This window comes from Ctenocephalides felis, unplaced genomic scaffold (genome assembly GCF_003426905.1).
Source record: "Ctenocephalides felis isolate EL2017-DRISC unplaced genomic scaffold, ASM342690v1 CF-g0.4_SCAFFOLD_00845, whole genome shotgun sequence".
Classification (NCBI taxonomy): Eukaryota; Metazoa; Arthropoda; class Insecta; order Siphonaptera; family Pulicidae; genus Ctenocephalides; species Ctenocephalides felis.
Genome location: NW_020536999.1, coordinates 30,965,518 through 30,990,633, shown reverse-complemented (window position 1 = coordinate 30,990,633; position 25,116 = coordinate 30,965,518). Strand labels below are relative to the sequence as shown.

General features: G+C 27.8%; 2 protein-coding genes across 4 annotated transcripts in view; one reads left to right on the top strand and one right to left on the bottom strand.

Annotated features, from left to right (window-relative positions):
• The first annotated feature begins 1,143 nt into the window (after positions 1-1,143).
• Positions 1,144-16,391, top strand: LOC113364175 (ras-related protein Rab-32). Of its 3 annotated transcripts, none has more exons than XM_026606657.1 (5): positions 1,144-1,258; positions 9,056-9,263; positions 13,857-14,038; positions 14,150-14,293; positions 15,810-16,379. In XM_026606657.1, exons 1-5 carry the CDS (start codon positions 1,163-1,165, stop codon positions 15,918-15,920), a joined length of 741 nt encoding a protein of 246 aa, XP_026462442.1. In that variant the 5' UTR covers positions 1,144-1,162; the 3' UTR covers positions 15,921-16,379. The 3 variants fall into 3 exon arrangements, with proteins under 3 accessions (XP_026462442.1, XP_026462441.1, XP_026462440.1); XM_026606656.1 differs by lacking the exon at positions 1,144-1,258 and adding an exon at positions 7,345-8,223 and having other exon boundaries at positions 15,810-16,391; XM_026606655.1 differs by lacking the exon at positions 1,144-1,258 and adding an exon at positions 7,350-8,325 and having other exon boundaries at positions 15,810-16,386.
• Positions 16,392-18,550: 2,159 nt separating this feature from the next.
• LOC113382074 (post-GPI attachment to proteins factor 6) overlaps positions 18,551-25,116 on the bottom strand; it is a 109,219-nt gene continuing 102,653 nt past the window's right edge. The window contains exons 6-11 of the mRNA XM_026620635.1: positions 21,282-21,480; positions 20,204-20,501; positions 19,742-20,102; positions 19,369-19,678; positions 19,023-19,308; positions 18,551-18,921 (exon numbers count right to left, since the gene is read on the bottom strand). Of these exons, the coding sequence (XP_026476420.1) occupies positions 18,763-18,921; positions 19,023-19,308; positions 19,369-19,678; positions 19,742-20,102; positions 20,204-20,501; positions 21,282-21,480 (1,613 nt within the window). The 3' untranslated portion in view covers positions 18,551-18,762. The remainder of the gene's footprint in view (positions 18,922-19,022; positions 19,309-19,368; positions 19,679-19,741; positions 20,103-20,203; positions 20,502-21,281; positions 21,481-25,116) is intronic.

The window sequence follows — 25,116 nt, the reverse complement described above, 5'->3', positions numbered from 1 at the left end:
ACATACAGAGTGCCCCAGAACTCAACGTCAAGCCAGAATGGGTTCTGTATTGACCATAACTGTCCTGAAAAAAATTAGAATTGTCCTGAAATTTAAAGTGCATTGATGAAATTTTAGGTTATTATTTTTTTACTCGAAATTTTATTTTATGAAACTTCAAGTAGTTTATCATTTTATAATCCTGATAACATAATTAAAACTGATTACATTTATTTAAAAATGGGCGCCTCTCAAACATCTTATATGAAAATTTTCAAAGGCCAAATCAAAATTATGTAATTTGAAAATGTAATTACTCTAGCAAAAATACTTAAGCACTACATACAAATAATTTAAAAAAAACATAATGATAACTAACAATAAACAAAAGTTGAATATAAAAATTAGACAAAAACTAGTTGTGTATGGCATCGTATGTTTTTTGAACCATACAAATCGGTTGATTCGTGCGCCCGAAAACGTGGAGAAAAATTGTATACATACACACACGCACACACACACATACACACATCAATTTTTTCTGAGGTATGCCAAAATGTTCAGAAACCTTTAAAACTTAAAGAAATGTAAAAAAATTCAATTTCGATTTTTGGACGATTACAATAACTTACCTTACGGGAAGTTAATAATATTGATATATGAACACTGAAGATAAACATGCTATCTAAAAAAGTTTTTATTATATTTAGAACTACAAAAAAAATATTAAAAAAAAAAATTTAAATTATTTTTCATACAACAAAATTTGTTCTTCTTTTTAGTACTTTATTAACTGTTTCTAGGACTATAAAATTATCCAAAAACGGGTGCTTAATAAGTGGTGATTTTATTCAAACCAATTAGTCAAAATTATATCAAATAAACGATTTCATTTCCTGCTAACAAAGTCTGAAAAAAAACTTTTATAATTTCAGAAAGTTCTTTCCATTTGGGGAATTTTTCATCACCAATCCCTGTCCCATCATATCAATCGAGTGTCGGACAGAAGCGTCGTCGTTTCCGCAAAGGTCCGTTCGGAATTGGGTGAATTGTCACAACCGAGTGACGAACCAGCTCGAAGATGACCGACTCGTTTGAAATTGTCAACATATCGGTATTATCGTAGTAAAAACGTTTTTCGAAAACAAACTTTAGTCAGTTTATCTGTGAACGACGACAGTGCATGTGTGCCGTGATCAGGTCTACTGTTACCTCCAGGCATCGGAAAATTATCACGAGTGCTTCTGAGGAGGAACTTTGCAGTAGGATTTACACGATGGTAAGTGTAAAGGATAATAGTAACACACTATCTTGTCCACATAAAAATACTTTACTATTTTAAAACGTTGTTTGCCAAGTCAGTCATATATAGAAGTTCTACATGAGCCTCATACATCATAATACTATCACATTATCTTATCCACATGTGAACACTTTGTTCTTTTGCCAGACATATGAGTCTGATGCTAAGAAGTTCTTTATGAGCTATGTCAGAGATATATGTCTGACATACACGATTTGGTAGAAAAAAAGTTTTAATAAAGGGTCATGTCAGTTATATATGTGTGGCATCAAAAATAATAGTTTTTCAAGAATTTTGGATTATTTTTTTCTTCAACACATTAAGTTTTATATATTTTCAACTAATTTATTGGATAAATTTACCTTGACTCATGTGGAAAATTAATCAGCAATTTTTTTCTATTGTCATTTTAATTTTTTTTTATCTTTATATTTACCCAATACATTTCACTATTTTTTATAAATAATATATTTGTCAAAAAAATTGTGGAATTTATTGAAGGTACTTGTATCAGATGAATCAAGAAAACAAAGATATTGCCAAAATTTTTGGAAAAGCATTTTTTTGTGACACATATAAGACTGCCAAAGTTTATCGAGAAAATGTTATTATAAGGCCATGTCATTTTTCCAGGAATATCGGCATTTTTTTTTCTTTGATACATCATGTTTCCTTGATACATTTTTAAACTAAAACTAAATTATATTATAAATTTACCATGTAAAAAATGCGAATTAAATAATATTGTGACGATTAACGTGTTAAATGAAAGGTAATTTTTATTTTATCATTTTCTATAAATTATATTATTATGAGATTTGTGGATTTTATTGAAAGAGACTTATATTAGATGTATAAAAAAAAAACAAAAAATTGACAAAATTTCTGGGAAAACAATGTTTTTGTCGTACATATAAGACTGACAAGGCTATAGAATTTTGCCAATTTTTTTTCTCTGATAAATTAAGTTTCCTTGATACATTTTTGTCTAAATCATCTGATAAAGTTACCACCTAAGTGAAAAATTTTCTGTTTCTATCATGGCAATTAACATGCTAATACTCCAATTATAATATAAATACGTTTTCAATATGTAGATATACAATTAATTTACTTGTAATGTTCCTGCAAAAAGATTTAGCAGATAAAGTTTTTGAATTTCCATCAAATTTGTAGGTTTTTCAGCCCAAAATTTATTATATTATATTTAAATCTAAAAATTATCATTATAATATAGTTTTATATAATATTTTTGAGTTATTATTAAAAGTAGTATAATATTTGATTACCATTTCAAATATTTTCAAATCTATTTATATCGTATACTTTGCATAATAGCTTATAGAAATTTATAATTTTTGATATATAAAAAAAATTATATCGTATAATATATTAATATAATATTTATCGAAAAAAGTATTAGTGCTTGAATCTAATAAAAATTTTTATCACTATTAAAAGTAATCTTATTTGATTTATTAAAAGATATCATTGTTTTAACTATTTTTATCATATTCAACAGAATATCCATCTAAAAACTATCACAAATAGATTAGATTGATGTTTGAACACCTTGACGGTGTTGATATTTTATAATAGATTTATGAATCATTATGATGAATTTAAAATTAATGAGGTTCTTCATTAACAAGACATACATCTTGTAATTTGTTTTGTGAAATAATGTTGTGCACACAAATGTAAGATAATTTCTACGTTATATTTATAGTTTTAGACAGATTGTAATTTATAAGAAAATAAAAAAAAAAAAAAAAAAAAATATTTATAGTTAACATGTCATTATGCAGGTATTGCAATTCGTATTTGTCATCTATACTTGCATAAAACTTCAATTATTCATGTTACTATTGTATATTGACGTTTGTAAATGTAATTCGTATACTGCAAATTTTTCTGTATATACATGGCAGATTATTCTAATTATTGATGTAGCAATGCAATTAAGTATTCAATTTAAATATGGATTTATTTATAATATTAAAAAATACAACAATAAATTCGGGTATAATTTAGTTTTTTTTATTGCAAATCATAAAGCCAAATTTAATAAAAATCAATATTGAAATTATCAGCAAACTTGTTTTCAATAACAAAATATACAATAAAAAAAATTACGTTTGGATATCATTTAAAGTAAATGTCTTGATTAACAAAAATAAATTGTAACAAAAAAAAAATTAAAGTAAATTAATCTTTTAGCAAATCGTAATTGTGAATTGGTTTAACAAAAAAATTCATACATTTTGAATTTTATTGTGTATTTATATTATTTACTAAAAATATAATATATAAACCTACACAAATTAGGCAAAACCACAATTTTTTATGAAATGCTCAATTATAATCTGGATCACCAATTTTGTTTCTTTTATTTTTTTTTGTTTTGAAGTTATAGTATCTGCTTATCTTATTATAAAATACGATTTACAATTTTTGATTTTATAAATAGAACAATTGTTTGTATCTGTTCAATGTTCAGGCGTATTTACATTGCGTTTCCTCTCTCCGATAAAGAAGTTTTGCACACAATTTTGCACAATAGTGTTAGCCAGAGTGTTCGATAGATCACATAGGCAATTTTGTTGTTAGTGGAATAGTTTGATAGTTTTCCATTTGGTTTGTGTGATAAATCAATATTTAAATTTCAAGTGTTTGTGTGATATATGTGATTAGAATACATCGATTTGATAAAGTGATTTGGGTTTGTTTGGTGCATCTCATATGCATTAATTAAATATAAGGATTGAAAGATTTTGTATAGCTTTAGTACTAAAACAGCTTAGGTACTAAAACACAAATTATTTTTTAATATTTTAAATATCTATGCTTTCATTAATTTAACATTACATTCATATCTTAAATTAAGTTTAAGTGCCTAAAAATAATTTTATTTAGTTCAATTCAAAAAATAATAGTATATTTGCACAATGATTAAGTAATGTTACATAAACATCTTATAGAATATATAATTAATTTAATAATAAACAACAGTTATGAGATATCTAGAAATATTCTCAAAGTTTGATGAACAAAATTATATTTTACCAATTTTTTTCTAATATCAAAAAAAAAACCTGTCTTATAATATACATTTGGTATTGGAATGGTTGATATAATTAGAATGGATTTCAAAGGACTACCCTTTCGTAAATCATATCAATGAACAAACTATGAATAATTAGAACACACAAAAATAAATAATAGAAAATTTAACTAATAAACTTAAGTCTATTATAATCTAAATATAAATCAACTACGTATAACTATTTATTAAAATGGGATTAGAATATTAATCCCACATAAAATATATCGCATCGAGTAATGAATCTTCGAATTGTGACTTAATTATTTGTTTACAGATTTCAATTTGTATTGTGTGCATTTTTAACAATATATTTTTTATCAATAAGATTTTATCACATAATCGAAAAATAAATATGTCTATAATCCTTTATCATTTTTTTATCATAATCGAGCACCTTATTTGTTCCAAACGTAAATCAATTCTGTAATTCAAAAACAAAACTACACGTGTTACTTTAATGTAAGATATAAAATCATGTGTCCATATTCGATTATTTGTTAAATTAGAATTGTTCTATCGAATAATAAAAAGTTAACTATGCATATTAATTAGAATTTCAGATCAAATTTCATATTTATTTTGTATTAGTCATCTAATTTGCAATTAGAAAGAAACTGACGCTGTCGTTCCGCATTTAGATATTTCAAAATTGATATATGTATATATATAATAAATTATTACTATTTACAAATGCAAATTTTAGTCTGTAAATTAATCACAGGTACAATTAAAAGATTTTATGCGTATCTGTTTAGTGAAGTTTCATTTGCTTATCATTCAGACTTATTTGTACAAGTTATTTTGAATTGTTTTATACATTGTTGCTGGCTAGACTTTATTGCAAAGCTAACAAAAACCATTTTGCGGGATTTACATTTGTTATAAATCATTTTGTATTCAAACTTAATGAGATCAAAATTTTACATCTATGGTTATTTTTGAAACTAAGTTGAAAGGTTAATGACATGTAAAAAAAATACCGAGAGCCTTCATAGAAAATTAAACAGAAATGCCATTTTATAAAGTGTTCTAAACACAAGTCTAGGTATATTATTTTTTGTCGATATTTTACGATTCTCAAGTAATATTTGGCTTTAAACAATTATTTTGATAACCATGCTACGTGTACATTTCCACGTCGTTTTCTTATCGGATCCGAGGAATCTCCCTATACTTATTATTCTAGTTTCATAGATATTTTCCTACATTGAGGCAATAAACACCTTATTTACATTGAATTTCTCATTATCGTGACGGTTTTGGTCTATTAATAATTCAAATATATCAGGGACGTAAAACATACAAATGATTTAAATTGGAATAACAAAAAAATTAAAAAGTTTTCATATAGCAAATGTTTTTTTAATTATCTATCCATCCTGTTATCACATTGCATCATATTGCATTATTTTTAATGCGCAATTTTTTTTTTTAAATTGTCCATTTTTTTTTAAATTTGTGTTGTTTAAGTATGCAGTTACGATTAAACTTCCCGTATCATAATTAAATATTCAAACAATAAAATTTAGTAATAAAAAATATTTTTTGGAAATTAAAAAAAGATAAATAAAAAAAATCTATTTTCAAAAGCAATTGTTTCATCGGCACAAGCAGGTTTTCTGAATTTTTCAAATTGGATGCTTATAGTTATCTCAAAAACTGCCATTTTTTGCCTATTTTGCTACCTCCTAAACGGCTAGACCTGCCTTTGCCAAAATCTAACCATCTTTTCTCCCCATCATTACGAATTGAATATTTTCTTGATCGAATGCTTTGTTCTCTCAAAAATACGATTTCTATTTTCTGCAGTCTTTGCTCCGTATCTCCGAAACAGCTGGACCTGCTTTTTCCAAAAATTAATCAGTACATCTCCATATCAATAGGAATCGAACGTTTTTTGAAAACGTAGGCGAAAAATTGTATCGTTACATACATACACACGCACATACATATCCTTTCTTCAATTTCGATTTTTGGACGATTGCAATAACTTAAGTTAATAAATTGTCGACATTGCCCTTTATTATAAATATAAAAATTGTTCGGTTCTAGATTATGTTTTATTTGCAATTGCAATAGCAATTTATTTGAACAGTCTAGAAAATTAAAAACATAACAAGAAACAGTTATTTATCTATTTAATTTTTATTACAATTACAACTTATTGCTCCTAATTATTACGATTTGAATTTATTAATTATTTATCTGCACTCGTATGATTATATTTTTATTTTTTCATATGAATATTTTTAGTATTTTTATATTTTAATATAGAGTTGCGTAGATTTTTTATGCTACTGGTGATCTAGTTCTCTTATCGTGTATAAATAAAAAAATCAAGTTTTATCCGATTTATAATCTCAATGAATTGTCAGCCAACGACGTGCAATATCGACGTAGAGCAAAGAGCATTTAGTTGTGAGTGAATGTTTGTGACATTTCTTATCTGTTTACATTTCATACAAACTTTTAATTGCTTAAAATAGACGACATTAAGGAAGCCTGCGCTTCTTCTTCGTAAATTAATAAAAAAACACATATTAGTTTATTTTGAGTTCAGATATAAAATATATCTTGTGATAACATCGGTGAAAATAGTAGTATCAAAATGCGAATGTTTACATAAATTAATTTTGCTGTGTAAATGTTTTGATTTTGACAAATTATTTATGAATGATACCGAACGTGTTTTAATAATTTCGATAGCATTAAACTTACAGGTCATCTTAAATATTATGACGATTAAAATTATGGATGACGTGATAAATATAGGTAAATCCGTTTTATGCATAAACTTATCATGAGAATTTTTAATCAATAATGCTTAAACATAAATTTAGGTGTTATAACTTTGATTATTAACAATTAACGTTCTTCTTCTTTACCTAACCTCCACAAAATCTTGTATCAAAAGGAACTGACGTATTGTCCTTTTATTTTTAGTTTGGAGGCAGATTATGAATTCTCATGAGAAGTTTTAATGAGGTGACGAGTAATCATATTGCAAGTATTGACATTATTACATATCTTTCAAAAGGACCAAAAAGGTAATCATCTAATTGATACCTAAGTGTTAAATAAATTTACTATGTTGTGGTTTAGAATTTTAAAGGATCCTACTTGAAAACTGTGAAAACGAAGGTGAATGTTGACAATTTTGTTATATACCGTGTTTAAATCACGTAATCCACACTCCCCACTCTTTAAGAAACAATAGCCTCAATATCGATTGTTTACCGAACGATAAAATAGTCAGTCAGTCTACATCAGCCGACCAACTATGCGAGACCTGGATTCCGAACCGGAATCAGTAGCCGATTGTCTTGGAGGTGCTGGTTATAGAAGTTTTCGAGTAAGGTACCGGCAAGATATCAGCAACATGGCTCCGAAACCGACAGAAAACATGGTTTTAGGAAGATCGAAATCTAAAAGCCCGCCAAGGATATTGTCGATGCATGCGCAGCAGATGAGAATGGAACGGGGTTTTCGGAAACGACTGAATTTTTCTTACAGCTCAAACTCCTTGAAATCACTACAGATGGTGTTGAACCAGGAAAGTTTACTTGCCCACAGACGTGCTTCACAACCATTCGATGCCTATGGTTCGATCACTTCAAGAGACGCGTTTCCTGATTCTTTGTCATCTTGTTCCTCATCCAGTAGTATCGCTGAAGACGACGAGGACGAAAATCAAATTGAACCATTTAATCAAAAGACAAAAGCGGACTTAAATAAAAAGGATATTGACACAGCGGCTCAAGATTTTGGATTTGTGCATTTGGATGTTAAAGTGAACGATTTAGTGAATAAGAACAATGGCAGACTAAAAAATGGTGTGAATAAAAATAATAATCATAGTGCAAAAACGAACGGTTTTATAAAAACTGATGTAGTAGATTCTTCTAAAATCAAAGAGACTAAAAAATCTGCTATAATGGTAAAATTATTTTTAAGTTCATTACTCTGGTGTATATTATGCTTGTACTGACTCATAAGATATAATTTCTTGAACATACAGAAGGTGCAAAATTTATCTCTGCAAACAATATATGTCGAGACGTGGTGGTGGTTTATTACTACATCGTGGATTTACGAGACAAGTCACTCACGCGGTGACAATTACAATTGTATTTTTCTTATCAATTGAATAATTTACAATTTATAGTCGGGCTTTTAACGTCATATAATTTTACAACCAGTTAAAACAAGATTTATACATTTATGAACAACCGTTACCAAACGTTAATTTTATTAATTCAATGCTTGAACAAATCATTAAACGAAACGGTATTTTATTGCATAATAAGGCTTTAATATATTTTGCTTCTAATTACTAAATCAGTAATTATTATCTTTGATAAATTATTACATAAATTGCCGGTACACTATAGAACGATGTTGTTTGGATATAACTGCACTATTCAATTACTTATTCTAACAACAAATAATACGAATAGCACCTGTCGATATGAATATTTACCTAATATGGCTTTAATATATTTTGCTTCTAATTACTAAATAAGTAATTATTAATTGTCTTTGATAAATTATTACATGAATTGCCGGTACACTCAGCAACAATGTTGTTTGGATATAACTCCACTATTCACTTACTAGCACCTGTTCAAACGATCTGAATATTTACCTGTTTCTTTTATTCCTTACAGTCTATTAAATCTAATGAACGAAGGGAGTATTTGTACAAAATCTTAGTAATCGGTGAATTGGGCACAGGGAAAACTAGTATAATAAAAAGATACGTGCACCAGTTCTTCAGTCAACACTATCGGGCCACCATCGGTGTTGATTTTGCCTTGAAGGTTCTCAATTGGGACAGCGACAGCGTGGTGCGTCTCCAACTATGGGATATTGCAGGTAAGAATGACACTTTATCTTATCTTTTGACTAAACTAATAAATTACACAAGATTAGATGTCGATAAATATGTAGTAAGCGCAACAAAAATATTTGATTTGATTTTCTTAACGATGATAACAAGAGAAGATGCATGTGATGTAATTTTGAACATAATTATATGAAGAACAATTTTAATCCGAAAAAATGCTTATCGGAAAGATGCAAGATGATTATGTAAAAAATTACATAAGATATATATGTACTAATATATAAACAGATGATATGTTCTCAAAAGACCATAATTCGATTTTTATGAAACTTGGCACACATTGTTATTGTACCTTACCAAAAATGTGACCAAAATCTAAAGTTGGTACATTAAATAGGTTTCGAGATATGCGTGGTTGATTGGTCGCTGGCTCCGCGCTAAATACATATTTCATATATTTTAATTATGAATAATGTGATAACTACATTTTATTTTTATATTCGTCGAAAACTCGTAATCATTTTGCATAATCGTTTCAAAGTATTTTTTAACTATCAAAGTTTTGATACAAATACTACCCAAAGCAGTGGTTTCTTACAAGGTGCCCTCCTGCTCTGATAAAAAATTGTCGACTCTGCCCCATTATTTTTTTCAAAAATTTAATTTTATAAATACTCAACTGAAATTATTAGACTACAAATTAATATGCAATATTATGTAAAAACATGCATTAAAAATAAAATATTTTGTTTATTTTTTAATATCATTTCAAAAATTTTGGGTTATTTTCGAAAATTGTATTCTGGAAACCCCTCTTTAGAACAGCCTGGCGTGCCCTGAGGGAACGCGCCCCACAGGTTGATATTCGCGGACCTACAGTTTTTATTTTGAAACTGATACATCTAGATTTATATAAATATTTGTATATCTTATACACTAATGAACATGATACCCTGTGATGACGCCACGCCAAACTATAACCTGGTCGACTCATAGCGCCTAATAAATATTATTTATGTAATTCTGTATCGACCAAGTATTATCTGTTTCTATGTATTGTCTTGCAATTTTTCACCTTTTTTTGGTTGTTTTATCATCTTTAAAAAAACACCGATGGCAAAATTAAACTGTAGATTCATTATAAATATTAAGTCACCTCATGAATGTAATTAACAATTTAAATAAGAACACTGATTGTTGCTAACAGTAAGCAAATACATTCTTATTTTTCAATACCTATTTCAATTACTAATTACCTTCAGAATAGCATATTCTGGTTTGATTTTAGAACTATATACCTATAATTTAGCCTTTTTATGTATATTTACAAGTTTATCAACTCAGGTCACGCTAGCGTTCTGCGTGCAATGCAGATATAAATGCAAATTTATTTATCTAAAAATAGCCACTCGAATCGATCAGGTGAAATGATGTAATGTATATTTTGATACTTGAAAAGATTTAGTTTGAAAACTGTCTTTACTTTTATTTCACCGAATGATATACAGTTGTCTTTAGTAGATATCTAGAAGTATAATAAATAAATAGCAAAAAGTATTTTTTTAAATTAATGTTCTGTTGACATTGTGATCTGATATTGGTAATTTACTATTTTACATAATTGATTGAACTAAAAGGTAGATGTTACCAGTATTACTTCCACATTGAATATTAAGATAATTGAAGTTTAATTGAGTTTCATATAAAAACACCATATAAATATAAAATAAATTATCTATAAGTTAACAGCCTAAGGGTTTTGGGCTAATTAAATAATTATCACAAATTATCTAGATCTGCAGTTTGAAAATACAACTGTATAAGAATTTTCAATATTAATTTCTTCATTGACCAAACATCAAATTTATTGCATTCCATTATAAATATCTTTACAGCAAATGTTTATGTTGATTTACTTTTTTAATGTTGGTTATTGATAATGATTTTTATTGGAAATTTTGATGAGATCATACTCAACTGACGTAGAATAATCTAAGACTCCAATAATTTAAAAAAATCAAATATCATTTAGTAATTTTGCTTGTAAATTTTTGTCAATCTTTTTTTTATCATTTTTTTCTATCATTTTTTAAAGTAATTATTTAATTAAGTTGCAGCAGTTCACCGAACCTTCAAGTATCATTTATATCTTATATAAAAATAATTTTCGTGAATGTATAATTTTTAAATAGATATTTCGAATATTATTTCTAAAATCGAAATATTAGTTCTAAAATTTATATAAATGCTTGTATTTTTAACAACTATTTAATTACGACGCAACAGTTCATCGAACCTTCAACTATCATTTATATATCATAATAAATTCATCAATCTTGTTTAAATTTTTTCTACATTTATCTCTATTTCCTTGACACTGTCAAAGAATTTACCGGATTTGTGGCGCGTTTTCTTAAACAAATGGATGTTTATCAGCCATCAAATGCGGATTATTGACCTTCAATTGTTATAATTTATTCTTCACTATGAATATGGTTCAATAAGAACTTTGAATAGAAATCTGCAAATACACGATAATGGTTATCAAGGGTATCGATTTCTAATAAAGGAAGAGCTGGTCAGAATTTAAATGAAACTAAATTCGTTTTATATTATACTGAGGAAGCTTAATGTGAAGACTTTATTGTTGTGGCATTTTTCTATTTTGGCAATGTGATTAAGTAGTTAAATTTGTTCTTAATAAATAATTTAGTTACTTTATATATTGAAATGCTAATATTTTACAAGTTATTGGCATCATTTCTAATAGTCTACGTCTACAAATTAAAATTATTTTATGGGGTGACGATCTCCTCATTAAATTCTAAATTATTTAAGTTTTGTGATGTTTCTTATCTGTTTCATTCAACTGTTCTATATAATAATCTGTCATTGCTCTTGCATAATAATATTCATTTTGTATCTAAAGCAATAAATACGAATAGTTTATAATTAAATTATACAACGTCACTATTTCTTATAATAGTAAATTTATATCAATAGCTTTCCTATAAATATAAATAAAAACAAAATTAAATGGAATTATATATATATATATAATATATAATAATTTTACTATTTCGCTATAATTTTTTATAATTTTTGCACTTGAAAATATCAATTTTATAAATACTTCATACAAAATTACTAACGATTTTAATATGAGTAAACTATTTTGTAGTCGTTTACAATCTGATTTGAACACTTCTTGAATTATATACTAACTATTCGTTATTATATCAAATAAATTTATATTTTTTATATATTTATTTATTCAACAATTAGGTTGTGCTTTAATAATTTATAAGTTAAAAGGTTGATGCCGCAAATCAAAACAGAAGTTAATAAAAAAATATTAGAAAATACATTTAGAGTAAATATTGTTAATGTTACAAAAATTAATATATGAATTCAAATTTTTTGAAAGTAGAAGTTCTTAAATGGTCTTGCTTATATAATTTATCATTGATAAAATTATTTTTATTACTTAATAAAATACAGATAATTGACAATAAATGTGTACTTATAGATTATAACATAGTCGTTAATACTTATGCATATTGATTAATATACACATAATTTAATACTTTGTACTTAAATTTTAAATTAAAGTTGAAGCTAAAGATAATATAAAACTGAACAATGTCAAATGATGAACATATAAAATACAAAATCACGGTTTCGAAAATTTTCATATTTCTAAAAAAATGTTCTATTTATTCTTATGCAATGTTCTTATGCACTATTTTGATTTATATGGGTACTGTTTTAAGAATAGCTCTAATTCTTACATTTAAAAATGAAATATACTAGACGTTTTTTAGTTTTACTATATTATTTAGTATAACTCCTTTTCAACTTTGAGTACAAAAATTAATGATCAAAATACTGAAACTAGTTAGTTATTTAGGAAAAACATATCGTAATTTAATGCAGTTAATTATGAATTAATGCTGCAATCGATAAAAATTATAAATTTTAAAATTATTCGTTGCCTTTCGCATGTCTAATAATGTTAGATTTGGACATTACTATATTTATTTAAATATAAATAAATAAAAAATAATTTATTATTTAAATCACGGTTTTGAAAGTTTTCATACTTCTCGAAATATGTACTCTTTTGATTGATAGATTTACTGTTTTAGAAATAGCTCTAACGCTTCTAAAGTATTATATATACAAGACGTTTTTTAGCTTTTCTACATTCAGTATAACTGCCTTCACCTTCGGATACAAAAATTAACTAGTATTAATTAATGAAACTAGTTCCAGTAGTTATTTAGGAAACACAAATCATTGTTTAATGCAGTTAATTATAATTTAATGCTGCAATAAAAAAAATTACAAATTTTCAAATTTGTCTTTGCCTTTTGCCTTTTGCTTTTAAATTCGATTTTTTTATATTATAGATCATTTAAATTTTCATTTCTAATTTTGGATTTATATAGTGTAAACTGTACGATATACATTCAGCATTATTATATTATTAGTGGCGCGAGAAAGATAATTATTCATTGAGTCTCTCTTCAATTATCATTAATACACTTAACTTTTGAAATCTCCATTTATTTTCAATTTCGTATAATTTTATCCATTATATACCTGTTTGTTTTATCCAGGTCAAGAGCGTTTTGGAAACATGACCCGGGTGTATTACAAAGAAGCCGTAGGTGCCTTTTTGGTCTTCGATGTCACCAGATCCGTCACCTTTGATGCTGTTCATAAATGGAAAGCGGATTTGGATGCCAAAGTACAACTACCTGATGGATCACCTATACCTTGTATTCTTTTAGCAAATAAGGTGGATATAAATGATAAATTTTGAAGATTCATCAATTTTTATAGATATAATACAAATTGCTCTTACCCGGCATTGCTCCATGAATATACTTACATTGATTTTATCATACAGTGTGATCAACCTAAAGAAGGCCTAGCAAGTTCTCCGTCTAAACTTGATGAATTTGTAAAAGAAAAAGGTTTTGCTGCATGGTTCGAAACATCGGCAAAGGAAAACGTTAATATAGAAGAAGCAGCAACTGCTTTAGTAAAAACGGTATGTAAAAATAAATTTAAGGATAGTATTTACTGAACTAACATAAGTATCAGAATAAATTTGTCTATTGTCCTCTCTTTTTCGTAACCATTTATTTCCAATTTTTTAACAAAAAATATATGATTAATTAATTTGATGGATTTCTATGAATATTCAATTATCAATGTTTAACTTTTCCACTCGGATGCCGCCTCTCCGGCGACAAAATTCATATAAATCTCGGAATTTGCGAGTGGAAAGGGTTAACATGAATTCATTTTACGATATAAAGACAATTTATTCTTCAACTAATTTAATTTAATCTATTTGGTAGTTCATTAATGTTAAATTCAGATTAGTAGTTACAAATATTATGATTTGTGGGCACTTCGTGGCGTATGTTGTAAGGTTTTGGCCTTGCAACCGAAGTTGTTGGTCAGACAAAGGTGATATGGATTTTGAAAAATATATCAAAATATTTTTGTGAAAATATTCTTTACCGATATCGCTGCATCAAATATGAAAACTATACATCAGGATTATATAAACTCTAATAAAAATGTCAAAAATAAATTTGTATTGAATAGTAGAAAATCAGTTTAGTAGTAAAACTATAACTAGATGTTTTCGTATAATAATAGACTCTATTAAAACTAACTCGAAATATCGGTTAAATAAGATTATGAATATGCATCTTTTTATTGCTATGTTCAATAGCAGTATTGTTTCAAACTCTTCTGAGTTTGTTTCTTTATGTGCAAAAGCTTATATTTCAAAAAAGTTGTACAAAATGCTTGTCAATTCCCTAATAAAGTTATAATGTGGTTCAAATCAATCTGAATTCACAAATTTCTAAAAATAAACAGCTACAAAACTAACCAACTTATTGTGATACTATCTGTTCTATTTATTTAAAATTTCCGTACTTTATCGATAACATTTATATTTATTTTATATCCATGGTTGTATATGAATCTCAGTTGCACTGCTCTGTGCAATTAGAAACTTCCTCCAGTGGAATAGATGTTTCTCGTTGTGTAAAGTCTGATATTTGCTCGGGTACAACAATCGATTAAATTTTATCTAATCTGTAGAAACACATTAGATGTGTTTACACATTTAAACTTTGATTTTGAAAATTGTTCCGTAGTGATATGACAAGATACATATTTCTTGGATAAACATTAATAATCGATACTGTAGTTGTTTTTTTCTTAAAAACTCAATAGTTCGACTTCTGCTTTTTGGTAGACCTGTAATTTTAGGACGTTCGTTCAGGTCACGAACTTTATCATTATGCAGAGTTTTAATAAATCTAACGATTAGATTTTTTCGACAACTCCAAAGAAATGCCTTGGCCAATCTTTAGCAAAGACCAACCGGCACGACTCCCAAGTAAAATCTTTCGAAAGATTTATTTTCGTCATAACATAGACTTCTTACAGTGCATGATCTTCTAATAACATACGATTTTTCATTTCATATTTTCCTATATTTTTTTATATAATTTTTATAATAAAAATATTATTCTTTACAGATAATGGAAAACGATAAATTGATGAACAGTCAGGACTGCATCTTAGATGATAATAAATTTTCATTACGTGGAAGCGACAATGATAGAATAAAAAAATCGTGCAATTGCTGATATTTGCCTTCGATAAAATGTAAAATTGACTGCCTACAAATTTACATACACCTTATCAAGCCATAATTATAATAATCGTGAAATCGCGTCGATTTTCCATATATTTGCCATTTATAAAAACCGTTTATGTTGTAAGATATTTTACATTATTTTAAGTATTTAACATTTTATATATATTCACGTCATGATTGTATTTTTATAGTTATAAATCTATGTATAAAAATTAACAATGCATATAAGTGTATATACACCATGCATTTTATATATAAATATGTAAATATGATTGTTAAAGTTGCGAGAAGATAGATTGAAAGTCTTAACAAATTATTTTTATATATAAGAATTATTTTATACGATTGTTTGTAATGTGTAAGCGCAGCTGTCTAAGAGTACAATCCGTGTGAATAATTGTTTGTTGAGTTCCTGAAATTGTGAATTTTATAAATTTAACATTTGTTAAAAATAAGCTTTAAATAGTTGAACTCCGATATGTTTATAGAATAAAATTATTGCAAAAGATAACAGTTCTTTAAATCAACTTCAATATAAAATGCTATTAAGAGTAAAAATAATTTTATATTTAAAAATTTCAAAATCAGTTGGAAAATTATATTTGTTCTACGATGCAAAGTTCAGCGGATGCGTCTTTGAAAAGTTGAAAGGTTTTAGGTTAATTGATTTGAGATGAAACATCACGTTTCTTTAGGCCCAGTTGCTTACTGTATTATTTTAAATTTTTATATATTAACAGTCTATTATAGATCGATAAACATTAGGATCTTTGTCCCAAAAGTCGACACAGTTTCATCAAGTTATTTTCGAGTTTACTTTTTTTTCCTTAATTTATTTATTTAAAAATAAATTAAAAACCTTTTTTTTATCATAACAACAATCATATATATTTCAATACAAACATTAGGTAACACGTGACATTTGAAATTATTCTCTTCAGAGTACATATTTTTCATTCGTGACTTTGCAAACTTACTAGGGCAAATCATCCGTTTTCTTATATACTATTGCAATGTAATATCTATATTTGTGCTCAAGATATAAGAATATACTATTTACAGATACACCGTATTGTGATGATCTTGCTTCCAAAGTTCGATTTTTCTCTATCTGATTCATGAATCACATATCAAATGTCTATCGGAAACTAAAATTTTTTTTTCCAAAATTTATTATTATTTATACAAAGTTATTATATTCTTATATACTATTGTAATTTCTGTTTTATGAGTTTACTATGATGACTATATCAAAAAATTGATTAAATATTACGATTTTTTTTAAATGGTAAAAAGTAAAAATAACTCATAACACTCATATCAATAAAATTGTGAAGAACTAGGTAAAATTATGATCAACTTTGGACAGAATGCTAGGTAATTTCTAGAATCGGTTTATCAGAATAGTTAACAGACTTATGACTAAAATAATCTGAATTTCTGACAGAAAGAAATATGCGCGATGACTTTTATTATACAAATTACTTAATTCTAAAATATTTTCATATTTTTCTCTTCATGTTGCAGGCTTTTCCTTAAGTGACTAGAAAAATGGATACCTTATATGTTTTGTTTGTTTTTGTTCATTTCATTTGAGAGTTTATAAATATTTTGATTTTATGCATATTACGTATAAATCACGACAACGATACAACCATTGGTATATAAAAATATTTCTTAATTTTAAATGTTTTTTTTATTAAATTTTTACACCGTGTCATATAGTTTATCATAGTTGTTTGAAGTTTTCAATTTTTAAATTAAAAATGAATTAAGAAATTGTGATAGCTGAAGCTGTATAAGATAACTAATTTAATCTAAATTAAAAGTATATAAAGACTATCACTTTGTAATTAAACTAAACTAAATGTCTTTGGAATGTTACAATAGGACGGTTCAGTCTTATTGTTTCGAGAAATGCGCTAAATGATCAATGGTTATATTCAGAATATACTCCAAAATATTTGTCTTGTATTTTCTGAATACAATCACTTTATTCTACGTTCTATATTTCAGTAAGCGTTCAAGCTTTGAATAAACGACCGCTTATTTTAATCTTAAATTATTATTATTAAATTTTAATGCCTTTTTTCTGCTTAGTCTTTCAACAAACGATAGCGGACGATATTGCTTGCAGCAATAAACAACCTACAAACTAAATAATTATAAAGAGTCTAGAAATCATTTTTTGGTAACCTAACATTTAAAATATATACAACAAATATTATTTTTCATCACTTTCAAAATTCGATCATTTTTTGTACAAGTTCTTGAAGGAATGCATAGTTTTACGCTTTTAACGTAAATATAGTTAGATCACAGATATCAATGGCAAATTCTTTACAATTTTCTTTTCATACAAGTATACATATTTCGTATTCCAAATGTTTTTGTGCCATAAAATAGGGTGAATGCAATAAATATCAAATTTTTATTAAAATTCATTAAACTATTTGACTTTTGATAAATCAATCAAAGCCAATTCGTGAAAAGTTGTTTCATTATATCATGTGTTCTATGATATTCATTAGTTGTGCGATACAAATTAATTTCTAGATCTTTTGTATGCATAGGCAAATTATTTGGAATGTGTAAAATTAATTCGCAAAGGCTCGAGCAGTTTTATGAATTTCATCCATGTTTCGATATTATAGTGAAGAAAAATACACAGATTTTACTTTATTATATTATTGGTACTTGAACAAAAACATGCATTTTTGAGTTATGCGGATTATTTCGAAACATGGACAAGATCAGGCTTTTATTTAAAGTTTTCGATACTGAGAACGGAACAGAATCGACACGAGCCTTTGGAATATATTTGACTTATGCTAGACATGCGGTCCATTTGCCTCCCCGTTCATTAGCACTCCACCATTTGTAGTTGTGCTGATTGGACTGTCGTTTTCGAATAATCTATTATCAGTACCACTTTTTCTCATACTATTCGAATAATCAGGCAAAAGTAAAACAACACCGATGGCCATTATCTACAAAAAGCAAAAAGAAATCAGTAAAAAGATAATGAAGGGCAAAAGTTGTAGATACGTAGCATAAGTAACTACTGTACAATGTAATTTTTAGCACTTACCATATGCCACAGTGAGTGTACTATATAATAGTTATTATTGGTCTGCAAAAACGCGTAGCATATGAGACCAATACCAGTAATGACAAGTCCTAATGGTAGATAAAAGATCAGATATCGACGCGTTGGATAAAATCGCTTTTCTCGTCTGTAATGCAACCCCCAAGAAGCAAGAACAACCGCCAAACCGGACAAAGCCGCTAGCAAAAACACCCATAATGCGTGTTTGTCCAATTCTGTACAAACAGCAAAAATAATGGATGCTGCAGTGTGAAGCAACAAAGCCAGACTGGAATTTAATATTGTGCGTTATTTTAAAAACATTGCTTCAGTTTTTTAATATTCTTACCCTTCTCTGACGTTGGCTATAGCTAGCAGAGTTATCCAAATGCTCAGAAGTCCACAGTAGAAGTCAGCAAATTGCATGGCCGATAACCGAACCAAGCAAAAACTATATTCATCCTCGCCAGAATCACAAGCGTGATACAAAGCAGAAAACAGCATGGTAGCTGCATAAACCATAGCTTGTGGATAATGTTTTCTTCGTATTGCAAATACAACACTAACTAGGAACATCAAGTTTGATAACGTAAGACATAAAGTTTGCAGCAACAAAAGCCAGGAGCTAGGAACGCTGGACGCATCGGAGCAATCCCATCCTAAAACAAGTACGAATAAATTTAATTTGTTTACAAGAAGAATATGTTGTATTAAATACCTACCGCTGTATCCTTTCCAGCATATGCATGTAGAGTATACAAATCCTCCGGACATATAATGGTAACACTTTCCATAATCGCTACAACCGCCACCCAAACAAGGACTTGAATTTACAGAAAAAACAATATCTTGTTTGCATTCGTCTGTCAGTTTGTCTCTTTCAGATTTGGAGGTTTTTTCATCATAGCAATATATAGCTGCAGTCACAAACCAGGTACCTGGCTCAGGGAAAGGTATATTTACTAAACTCATGGTGTCTGTGGTATTAAGAATCATATCGGCTGTTCTGTTCAAATAGCCGTGCATACAGGAGTTGGTGAATGCGGGTGTTGGCTGGACGTTTAGACCAATACACACAACAACCTGAAAACATAAATTATAAAATTATTGAATGTTTATGAATGCTTTAACAAATATTTCACAACCAAGAATAACTGTCATAACTGTATGTATTCTTTTCTTACTTTGACTTTATTATAGCTGTATGTGGCTTTTGACATAACTTCATCTTTCTTAACGTCATCAACAGTAGGTTTCAGTCCCATACCAATTACTAGAGTTCCGCCAATGTCTTGTACCCTCTCTACGCCGAAAGAAAGACTTGTGGGTCGATATGAGCTCAGTGTGATTGTCGCAGGAGTGGAACCATTTGACATTGGATGCAAGTCGTAATCAAATGTGAAAAATTCGGGATAACTTTGACGTATTAAAAGAGGTGAGTCAAATTTGCTGGTGTCATCGCCTCGGAGATCTAATTCCAACCTGAAAAATGAGGTATAAAACTATTCAGTTTTATCATTATTCAGGAAATTTAATTTTAAAAATCTGCAGAAATTAAAGAATAAACTGTGTTCGAACCACAAAAGAATTTTGTACATTTATATTTTGAACTTACTTCCAAAAGAACAATATATATTAAATAATTGAATAAATCAATAATTTATATATTTTTTCTGATTTTATAAAGGTGAAATAGGCGTAAAATATATAAAATACATAAAGAGCTATTTTATTCATTAGTAAAAATAACTTAAACGTATGTTTCTTACTGCACCAATAAATTTTAACGCAGCTATCTAAAACAACTCATTATATTAGTTACTGCATTTCGTGTAATTAAATTCTCATAGGATTCAAAATTTGTGCAAATAAATTACGAACAGTCTTCATCGCATAAGAGTGCCATAAAATCTCACAGGATTTCATTCAACGATAAAATTTCTTAGTTTACGTCGTCTTTTAATGTACTTGTAATTATACAATGAATTAGTTTCTCGGAACATTTTATTTATGGACGCAAGATAACTTCAGGTTTTCAAAATTGCAATGCGACTATTACGTAACACGGAGATTTTCAAAATACACAAAAAGTAGATAATTAGAGTATAATCTTAATGCAATTGACCAGATTTGCACCATTTATATCTCTGTCTATTAACACTGTTCAATTCTCCTGAATAGAGACTTCATCAAGGGCTCTGTACGAGTATAAGTAGGTTTATATAAGAAAACGTATAAGTATATCTGGAGCAAATTACAAACCGGTAGTCTACAACTTCTGCTCTCGTGTCTTGAGGAAGTGATATTTCCATGTAATGCCAAGCGTTTCTGCGCGGCGATATCTCCACCTCGACGCTTCCATTCCTACTCAGAGCCGCGACGCCCGATTGCGAAATTCCGGGTCCGGACAATTTGTACAATAGGGTGGTATTGTCGTCTTCGTAGCTTTTACTTCGAAATCCTAGGAAAGAAAACTTATTCTTATTAATCGATGTATATATATATGTGTGTGTGTGTGTGTGTGTGCGTGCGTGTTGGGGTCGGCAGTTTGAATTTCAAAAGAAAACAGATGGAGAAGAAGTTCAAAGAGTTGTATTGGCTAATTGGCAGGAGTTCAAATATGTGCTATGAAAACAAACTCCTTTTATATAAAACAATAATTATCCCAATCTGGATATACGGCATTGAGCTATGGGCGTGCGCAAGGCAATTCAAATATAAAAAAAATACAAGTGGCGCAATCGAAAATTTTAAGATGCATTGTGAACGCACCCTGGTATGTTACAAATGACACCCTACATAAAGACCTAAAAATGAAAACTATTAATGAGATGATAAAAGAAAGGAGCCAAAAATACCACGAAAAACTACCAGGTCACCCAAACATATTTTTAAAAGAGTTAAGCAAGGAATATCCCACACGAAGATTGAAAAAAAATGGCCATACGATCTTAAATAAAATGTCAAAAATAAAAAAGAGAGATATCTCATAGAAGATAATCTTTTAAATGCATTAACACCAACATCATATTGTCTTAAAAATGTATATTATTTTGATTGACAATAAAGCTATGCAAACAAAGTTAGAATTTCGCTATGGACAACCTGGCATCGGGCAGCAGCAATGTCCAATTTTACTTGAAAATATAGATCAAATATATGTTTTCAATTGAAAATAGCCCATTTCGGGCACTGCGGTGTAAAGTGGCAATTGGAAATCTTTCACACTATTTTCCCTAAACCGAGTTGGAGTTTGACTCAGCTCACGGATCTGGTCTAAGGCAGTACTACCCTATTTAAAATTGTCCAGTTTTGGGAGAAAAATGCGTCCCAACATTCATAAAAGTATACACAGTAATGCCAATATTTCAATAGCACATATTAACTAAATAAAAAATAAATAAATTATGCAGCGTTTGTTGTGTTTGGTAATAGTGTTGCAAAGTTCCCGAGTTTGGTAAAAATTTTGCATAGTTGCTGTGTTTGGTATACAGAATTTGAATAGACCTTGTTATTTTAAAATTGCACTTTTTTGAATATTTTAGCTGAGTGGTAGTTTATATTTTATTTATATAAATCGTTTGATTTATTTCAACGCTTTATTTGTTAAATAAACAAATAATATACGTAAACGTAGATCAGAATAATCTTAATATGAATAATCTCAAAGTAGCTAATGATGAGAATGCTAAGAAAGAAGAGTCAAAATTGCAGAAACGTACTATTAAGAAATATAAAAGATAAAAAAATCGTAGAGTTGGAGCATTAGTTAATTTCTGAGTGCTTTTGTGATCACATTTTTTAAGTCAATTTAATCACAAATCTTCTAATAGTGTACTTTTCCCATCGAATTTTAAATAAAGTTCAGCAATTTTATTTATTTTTATTATACATATTATTTACTATAGCTATTATATATATGTATATATATATATATATATATATATATATATACATATTCTATGGATCACCAATATTGGTCATAAATTATCGTCATTAACAAATGAAATGAACATTTAATTGTGTTGTATTAATATTTAACGTATTAACATTTAATGAACGTAATTATGCATCGTAATATTATAATTATAATAGTTGTTTAGGCAAATGAATTCTATGTTGTTGATATTATTGTTTAGTTTTGATTTATTTATATTATTTGGATATTGATTTATTTATGACTATGTTGGTTAATGTAAAATATATAATTTGAATACAGGAATTATACTGTTAACAATTATTAAATTAGGATCGTCATGCTATTATGCTGACAAAATGTATTAGTTTTTATTCAGATAAAATAATATTTACGGTTATACATATAAAAATGTGTACTTGAAGCAAAAGCTGATGTATTATGACATACGAGTATTTTATATGAAATATGCAGATGATCGATGACATGAAGATAATGATATATAGAAAAACAATAATTGGTAATCGATTGCTTAGAAAAGCTTCTCATAAATACTCAGAGTTTGAATAAAAAAGCATGAACGTTTTAATAATGGTATCGTATTGGAAACAGTACTGAATTTATTTATCAAAAATTATAGAATAACAATTATATAATAAAATGTGAGTCAGCATTATAAATTCTTGAGTCTTTCTTCCGGCAATTTTTCTCTAACGAATAATTTAAATTAATATATAAATTACCTCAGCATGCGTTAATAACTTTATAAATTATTTTAAAATGAATAGCTTCCACTTAAAATTGAGAACATAACCGAGAACTGATTTGCATATAATAACGATTAATTACGGAACGCCATTCTCTTTACGTTTTCCAGAAAGATTCGGCCATTGTTAGACTATTTCCACTAAGCATCCTCTTCTAATTAATTATATTTTTCTTTGTTGGTTTATTCACGGGCACTGACGTAAAGAAAAGTCTTTTGAAATCATAATCTCGTAGCAATTGAAATTAATTGGGTATTTTCATTTCGTTTTAAACGGAAAATAAAAGCGAACCATTGAAATGGATCCTTGAGAGGATAAAAAATTCGCAAAAAATAATTGAATAAAATTACACAAACATCTGAAATTTAGGTCCAGAAAAATAAGCTATTAAAACTCAATAGAAAACAATACCTTGATAATTGGATTTTTGAATTATACGCAAATTTATTCGATTGTTATTTATTTTGTCCTATAAAATTTTAATATTGATTTTGGTATGTTAGAGAAATTTACTACCCTCATCTCATCACTTAATTTTGAATGAATGTAATATTATTCCAAGATGCTCCTTTCATCTATATGTATCTATCATGACAAGAATAATTGGAAATGAAATATAATTCATTCTACAATGCAGTTTGAGTGGCTTGTTACCAGGGAAAATGCGTAAAATAGTTTTATGAAAAGCGCAGAAAATTTACGTAATTTTCGATCGTAAATAGTTGGCATAAAATGCAGGTAATATCGTGGATGAAGTATCATTTTAGAGATACTTCTATACTGAATATTGTTTCAATAGTTATTTTTCATTGTGAGAGCAATTTGTTCTATATTACGAAATTCTAGAAGGGAATTAAATAGCTATTGTGAAAATAGTTATGGAAGTTCATAATTATCTGGATTTTATTATTTAAATTTAATCCAATTTGTCTTCATTAAATTCCATTTAGAGCTATAATTTGCATTTTATGAGTGAATAAAAAAGTAAAATAATATTAAATATCGCATTTAAAGACTAAGGAGTCGATTCTATCGCAAAATAGACCAATGTTAATTTATATTTATATAATTTCCATATACAGTGGTACTAAAAACTGTTGATTTCGATGTGATTGCTGTGCAGCCAGGGGTTTTAAATAGAAATCCTAACCTGGAAAAAGCACAAATATAGAAATAACAATATTCAATCATTGTCACATTAGCTCAATCTTTGAGATATAGTTTAATAACATATGAGTGAAGTTGCATTTTATGTGTGCAACGTCTGATCGCACAGCAAATACATAGCATTTTGACAGTATTTAGTAGTATATTGTATGAAAACTGGAACCTAACATAGCCTTGCCATAACATTGATCTATTTTATGCCAGAATTGACCCATAAATATGTATAAATAAGTATTCTTAACTTAAA

What these genes read in the sequence shown, in the direction of transcription:
- LOC113364175 (XM_026606655.1), top strand. Translation starts at nt 7,669, where the DNA reads ATGCGAGACCTGGATTCCGAACCGGAATCAGTAGCCGATTGTCTTGGA. An exon ending in GTATTCTTTTAGCAAATAAG is followed by an intron (nt 14,039 to 14,149) that starts GTGGATATAAAT and finishes TTTATCATACAG; the next exon opens with TGTGATCAACCTAAAGAAGG. An exon ending in CAACTGCTTTAGTAAAAACG is followed by an intron (nt 14,294 to 15,809) that starts GTATGTAAAAAT and finishes TATTCTTTACAG; the next exon opens with ATAATGGAAAACGATAAATT.